We start from the raw sequence: 7577 nt of genomic DNA, 5'->3' as shown, positions 1-7577 counted from the left end.
GCCAATGACTTGTAAACCTTAGCCATAAACACTTATGTCACTTTTACAATGTGCCATTAATGATATAAAATTGAAAAATAAAAAGTTACACATTAAAAATTTGAATCATAAAAATATTTAATAAATATAAAGATAACCTAAATTTAAAATGGTTTTCAAAATTAAAAAACCAACTTGAAAATATTAATAACAAAACAATTTCTTTATATTAAACTATTGATTTAAATTAAATCACCTAAATTTAAAATGGTTTGCAAATTTAAAAAACCCACTTGAAAACATTAATAACAAAACATTTCTTTATATTAAATTATTGATTTAAATATTTATGTGTAACTTTAATATTATTATAATTTGTTAGATGGATTAAGTTTTAAATTAATCTAAAATAGAAATTAAAAAACCCATTAATTATCTATCTTCAAAATCAACGTATTATAATAAATAAATTTAAAGATTATTTTAATGGTTTGACTTCCTATATAGAAACTATGTTTATGAAAGCCTAATCCTCCAGAAAAACTGTAAATTTTTTTTCAAAGTAAAACTATCCTTAAAAATAATATATTAATAACATATATTTATATTAAAATCAATCCCGCACCGTCGCTGAATCGGCCATTGGTGGCTGCCTGGTATTTACTTACCGTGCGCTATTTGAAAAATTCAACTCCGTTTTCTTCGACTGAGTTGAAATTTAGGGCCGCCCTCGTTTCTTACTTTCGCTTATTCATTAAGAAACGTAATCGTGTTTCACCTGGGATTGTGCCCCATTCATACTTGTAGGCGGTATCGTTGACGCGAGGCTCGTAGCCCAGCTCAGCTTTACAGCGACGCGCTCACACGATAAGACAGTTTTGATCTATAATCTAATCCAATATAGATGTAACCGAGGCGATTCAAAAGGGGATGGGGCAGAATGAATGCAGAGAAATCTTAAATAGAAAAAGAATTGCCTGCATTCATTCTGTAATGATTCTGTTAGTGGTAATCACGTGTGATTTACACGGTCCATTGGGATCACAGATCCATGATTTATGACTTTCACGCGTCTTGACATTGTTTCTAAGGCAAGGGCAGCCTGCTGCTCCTCCGCGAACTTTTGTTTTGGGGGCTGTTTCATGGTTGAGTTTTCTGTCGGAAATTGGCCTTCTGGGGATTGCAATCAATGCAAGGTTCGATTTCTGGCTGCTGCAAAAGAGGGGAATCCTTGGTGGGTGTCTTGTTATACAAGGGACTGATAAAATGCAGCTATGGCGGAATCAGATAGGCGCTGAATTGTAGGAATTGATTAGGGTAGTTGCAAAATTGTAGTTTTAGAAGAGATCCGGATTGAAGGTTGCAGCTAGGCTTTGATTAAGGGGATTGGCTATGTGGGTTGGTGAAAGAATGCCGTTTTATGACAGATTAAGGTTGGACCAGGGGCTATGTTCGTTGGGTTTTGGAGAAATACAGGCCTGTTAGAGATTTGTAACAGAATAAAGCCAATGGCAAGCATGAGTGTTGCAGTCTTTTGATGGCTACAGAGACGGTCAGGTTTGTTATTATATCAGTTTGATTCGAGTATTGTAACTGTATACCAGTAAAGGGGATATTTCGTCTTTGGGGTTATTGGGTTTTGGAGTTTCAAGCAGAAGGTTACGTGATAGTATGTCTTCATTAGCTCCATCCCCAGCTGCTCTTCCTGGTGGTGGGAGTGCTGCCCCACCTCCTGTGGTCAATAATGGGGCAACCTCCCCCCCACCTCCTCCTCCTGCAACCCCACCAGTTTCATCCCCTCCTCCTACATCTCCCCCTCCTCCACCTGCTTCTAACCCCCCAGTCTCTGCTCCTCCTCCGTCCCCAGTGACTGTTTCACCACCTCCTGCAACTGCCCCTCCTCCCCCTCCTGCTGTTCCTCCAACTGTTAAATCTCCTCCGCCTCCGTCAACCTCTTCTCCACCACCTTCTCCTTCTCCTCCCACCAACTCTTCTCCACCACCTGCATCATCTCCCCCTCCTAGTGCATCTCCTCCTCCTCCTCCCACTGCAAAATCCCCACCGCCCCCCTCAAATCCCGCCCCTCCAACTTCCCCTTCGCCACCTCCTTCGCCAACCCCATTGCCACCACCCTCCAAATTGCCCCCCCCTCCTGCTTCTCAACCTTCCAGAAGCTTATCTTCACCACCACCTCCAAATGCTCCCACACCGAAAGGCTCTCCATCTGCACCTGTTTCATCTGGATCACCTCCATCTCCAACACCACCATCAACTACTCCTCCAACTCCAGACTCATCTACTAATTCGAGTTCGACCCCCTCCACTCCTCCACCTCCACCTCCGACAGCCCAAACTTCAAGTGGAGGGGGTAATACTTCTTCAATAGTGATCGGAGTTGCAGTGGCTGGGTTAGTTGTCCTCGTTTTGTGTGGGGTTCTGTTTTGTATAAGGAGGAAGAAGAAGAGAGATGGGTATCTTGGCGATCACTATGGGCCTCCTCCACCGGGAGGTGCTTCCTTCAAATCAGGTAAAGATATATTGGCTTCTACAATTAACTCCACACTGAACTTGATAGTGCTTTACCATGCATTCTCCTGATGAGTTAGTGCTATTGTAGATTCTGTTCTTTCCATTACTTCCAAGTTCCCATTTGTTTAGTAGAGCACTGTTGAGATGATAATCACTGTAACAGACTTCCATTGTCTGATTCACAGATAAAACTTGCATAAATCATCGAAACGTGCAGAAACAACGAACTCTTCTTTGACATATGTTTAGGAAAACGCCTATTTTTTGAAATAAGGAATATGACCTGTGTTGTATTAGTTCTTATGTTTTGTATGTACTCACATTTTGATTCCATGGAATAACTTTCTTCTGTTGCATTGCAGATGGAATGTATGCCGCTGTTTCACGTTCCTCAGATCAATATCTTGTAAAAGTTTCTCCACAGCCTTCTACTCCAGGACATGGCTCCTCACGAACTGCTGCTTTTGGAGTTCCACCAAGCTCAGTGGATACACCTGGGCTTGGCAACTCATCCTGGTTCAACTATGAAGAACTGGCTGTTGCAACGAATGGATTCTCACCACAGAATGTTCTAGGGGAGGGTGGTTTTGGATGTGTATACAAAGGATACCTACCAGATGGGCAAGTGGTGGCAGTTAAACAGCTCAAGGTGGGTAGTGGGCAAGGAGAACGAGAATTCCGTGCTGAGGTAGAGATTATTAGTAGGGTGCACCATAGACATCTGGTTTCTCTGGTGGGTTACTGCATTGCTGACAGTCAGCGATTGCTTGTATACGACTACGTCCCAAATGGCACCCTTGAATACCATCTGCATGGTAGGAAACAATTCTTGGAAATATAATTAGAGCTCCTGAACGCTGATTTTTTTGCACCACCACTTCTTGAACACAATTCCTTATTCACTGAAGCTTTGGCACAACATCTACACTGTTTGCATCACTCAGGATACATGATTTGTAAAGATGGCCCATATTTTAGATCGCTTCAGGATTGAGAGGACTTATATCATCTATCTTTTATCAGATATTTGATATATGATAATGCTTATCTGCGCAGGGGGGCAAAGACCTGTGATGGATTGGGCTACCAGGATGAGAATTGCTGTTGGAGCAGCTCGTGGAATAGCATATCTACATGAAGATTGTAAACCCATTGCATACTATTCATCATCTATAATTCCTTATTTTTGTTGTCCTGATGTTAATTCATTTTTATCTTGGCTTTAAATGATAGAGTTTTCTCCAATTGCCTTCTGCAGGTCATCCTAGAATAATTCACAGGGATATCAAGGGATCGAACATTCTATTGGACCACAGATTTGAAGCACAGGTATGGTTTCTTCAACATTTTTCATCCCAACCAGATGGATACTCGTGTCTCTAAATTTTATATGCCGTTATGTTGATTAGAGTCTTGCTACTGATGGTTTTTTCTTATTTGTAGGTGTCAGATTTTGGACTTGCAAAACTAGCATCAGATACCAATACGCATGTGACAACCCGTGTCATGGGAACCTTTGGGTAAGTTGTAGATGTTCTCATTTTGTGGGTTTCCCAAGTATTGATTTTTGTGATTGACTGGTTTTCTAAGAAGGTCTAGTTGCTGCCCTGTGAAGTGTAAATTTGCTTTACATTGATTTGGGTATTTCAGGTATATGGCACCGGAATATGCATCAAGTGGAAAGCTCACTGTCAGGTCTGATGTATATTCATTTGGGGTTGTGTTATTAGAGCTTGTGACTGGGCGGAAGCCTGTTGATGTATCACAGCCTCTTGGTGATGAGAGCTTGGTTGAATGGGTGTGTATATACTATGAAATTATCATCAATCTGATTCTTACATTGTAAATGAAAGAAAAATGCATCATTTATAGGGTGTTTTGCAAGATTATTGTTCCATGCTGCACTCTATCTTTCCAAAAAGTTTTACTTTGATATGGTACTTGATTCATGTGTATGTCAAATTTTTATCAGAAGAATGTTTTGTGTCCACAATGGAAACAGAGTCTTGAAGTGTCATATAATGCTTTCATATTGAATTGTGGGTTTTTGATTAGAGGCATTCATCTTATATCAATGAAATAATGAACTGCTGAGGTTTCATGATTCCACGGATCAGATTTACTGCTCACAATTCAATCATCATAAATCCACAGTGTCTTCCTTCTAGGTTTTGTAATCTCTGCTGGTGCTAATTTCCCAGTTACCATTTCTAAATGTAATAATTGACAGTGCAATTCCATAGAGAGGTTGTGATCAGATTAAGAAAAGGAAAATTTTGAGGTTTTTATGCTGTGTTGACATGTGCCTGATCAAGAACCAATCCATGAGCCTTATAAATGAAATGTCACTTTAGTTCTTTGAGATTCATTGCATGTTTTTTTTTGAAAAGATACCATATTAATTTGTCCTCGTAGCAAATTGGGTGGAAAAAGATAGCCATTTATTTGAATTTTTGCCCTACAGTGTTCACCCAGTTCTATAGATGTACAATGACAAAGGAGAGGAGAACAATTTGTAGGAAAAGAAACAGAGAAGGATGACGTGGAAGTAAAGAAAAATGAGCATAGCATAGTGAAGAATGAAGGAGAAGAACATGATAAATTAAGATATTTTTAGATTTTAATATTTATTAATGTTCAGTAATTGCCAAAAATGTGGTCAATGGATCTCAAAAATCAAAAGTAAAATCCAGTGGTGACATACTGAAGGAATGCCGAAGTGTCTCCTATAAGCTAAAAGCTTAAACATAAAAGTAAAGAAGCTAAACTAATATATGAGGAAAGTAACCAAAATCCTAACTGTAGATACAACATAACAAAAGGCTACAATGCATCGGAAGTAGGAGCAGAATAGGAGGGGGAAGAGGAAGCCCCAACACCCTCAGAAATAGAGGTGGAAGTGGGAGTAAAGGTGGATGAGGAAGAGAACGTCCATGCTGAACCCATCAACTGCAGAGGAGGCAGTACATTGTCTGATGATGTCCTTATGGGAGAGGCCAGGTCTGAAAGGGCTGGACTGTGAAACCCAGGATGGATTATAGAATGAGTGTGAGGAAAAGAAGGATAAACAAAAGATTAGAGTTAAAACCTTGAAAATGCGAAACCTAAATTTAAGAAGAAATATTGAAAACCATCTTATTTAGTGATCCTTCTTCTGGACATCTGGACGAGACGTGGAAATTGCCCTTTAATTCCAGTCCCGGAAAGGAAATATGCATATTTTGAACATTGAGATATGTATTTAATATTTATTCATCTTGTTAAAATGTTTCTGGTGTTTCTTTGGCGGGTAAATATTTATCTTTGTTGGCTGGCCTAAGTCCTTTTGTCACTGGTAGATATTGTGAGATAGCTTTTGTTATCTAATTTCTGTCAAGGTAAGTTAAAATAAATTTCAGGATTGTGCTTAAAGTAATCCATTACTTAATATGCAGTTTGGTAAAATCTTGACAACAGGTAAAATCTTGACAACAGAATTCCTATTTCATCAAGCCTATTTTGGCTGAACAGAACTCGTTAATAAATCCTATTGAATCATTATAATTTCTCAAACAGTGCTGTCACATTTTTCAACACTTGGAAGTTTGTTATCTTCCTTGCAGTATATGGGGGGATCTGCTTTCTTGTTTACCTTCCTTGCATTGACAAGTGTTAAGTTCTGCAGGCTCGACCTTTACTTAACCGTGCCCTTGAAGAGGGGAACTTTGAAGAATTAGCTGATCCAAGGCTTGAGAAAAACTTTGAGGAGGGTGAAATGTTTCGGATGGTTGAAGCTGCAGCAGCATGTGTACGTCACTCAGCTCGTAGAAGGCCAGGGATGGGGCAGGTAGGTAATTGTTTGGTTGGTCCATTTCATTGCATACTTCTCACGCCTTGCAATAATGTTGGTGTGCTGCTGTTTGTCTTTATGTAGGTGGTAAGGGCATTGGAAAGTAATGCTGCAATTGGAGATCTGAACAATGGAGTCAAACCTGGTGAGAGTGTAATGTATAATTCTGCACAGTACTCTGCAGATATCAGGAGATTTCAGAGGATGGCATTTGGCAGCCGTGACAATGCTAGTGATTTCAGTGAAGTCACTAGTGAAAACGACATGAATCTATCTGCATATAGCAATGAATTTCGCAGGAGCAAGGAATTAGAAGCTAAACAAACCAGGCACTGGAAGTCAGAGTTAGCCATGTGTGCTTGTGGTGGTGAGTCCCCAAGCAGTATTGAATCAGAGACACGTCCAATAAACAGGTCACATATTTACAGGGATGAAATGAATGAGGAGAAAAGTTCGGGTGAGGCTCCAATTCCAATCAATTGTAAATCTCTTACAGGACGTTAGCTAACCTCTGAGAGAAATTTCTGCCCCAAATGAAAGAATGTATGGGCAGCTTCTATCAATCTCGGATCAGTAGGCCCACTCTACCTGAATTACTCACACGAGGTTGTCAAACAATTGGATTCTCTGAAGTTGGGCAGGCAACTAAATCCAATGAAGGAAGCTCTGAGCCTTGACAAATTCTTGGTGGGTATGAATGTTTGAAAATGGAAGTGTGAAGGTAAAAGCACAAATTACATTTTTGCTGGAATGCCCGACGTACGAGTAGATTCAACAATAACTGGGTGATTTGTATTCCATGTCACAGTGTACACAACAAAAAATCTCGCTCTTTTGTATTCTTTTGCTCTGATTTGTTTTTTCTCTTTTACATAATTTTTTTCCCTCTTCCATAGGATACAATATGATAGCTGATCTTGTTATTATTCAATTGTATATGCCATACTGGCATAGCGACAAGATTTGCCTGGCAATTTATTCTTTTGAGTATAGTCATCACCATTTTGCAGCCTTTTCTCTCTTGCTACTTTCTGTGCATGTACTATTGTTGTATAAATGTTATGTTGTTCAAAAGATGATTCTAAAATTTCCCCAGATTTTGTCCTAATTCACTTCCTGCAATAATCTCTGCGAGTTTAAGGTGTTCTGGAGGAAAGCAGCGCCCTTGATAATAGCAACTGGGAATTTCGATGAGCTGTATTCTCTTTATGCAGATAATGCTGCTATGCAAATCCTGACT

The 7577-nt window shown here is 39.6% G+C and overlaps 1 protein-coding gene across 1 annotated transcript; it reads left to right on the top strand.

Annotated features, from left to right (window-relative positions):
• Window positions 1-698: 698 nt before the first annotated feature.
• On the top strand, window positions 699-7349 carry LOC149181298 (proline-rich receptor-like protein kinase PERK8). The gene is made up of 8 exons (XM_089416548.1): window positions 699-2506; window positions 2871-3323; window positions 3565-3651; window positions 3767-3837; window positions 3952-4028; window positions 4159-4306; window positions 6173-6334; window positions 6422-7349. The coding sequence occupies exons 1-8, from the start codon at window positions 1651-1653 to the stop codon at window positions 6839-6841; spliced, it is 2274 nt and encodes a 757-aa protein (XP_089272674.1). The 5' UTR covers window positions 699-1650; the 3' UTR covers window positions 6842-7349.
• Window positions 7350-7577: the final 228 nt, after the last annotated feature.

Source organism: Pinus tabuliformis, chromosome 3_2, assembly GCF_031772625.1.
Source record: "Pinus tabuliformis cultivar Carrire ecotype Pingquan chromosome 3_2, CPIR1, whole genome shotgun sequence".
Classification (NCBI taxonomy): Eukaryota; Viridiplantae; Streptophyta; class Pinopsida; order Pinales; family Pinaceae; genus Pinus; species Pinus tabuliformis.
This window is presented reverse-complemented; position numbering and strand designations above follow the sequence as displayed.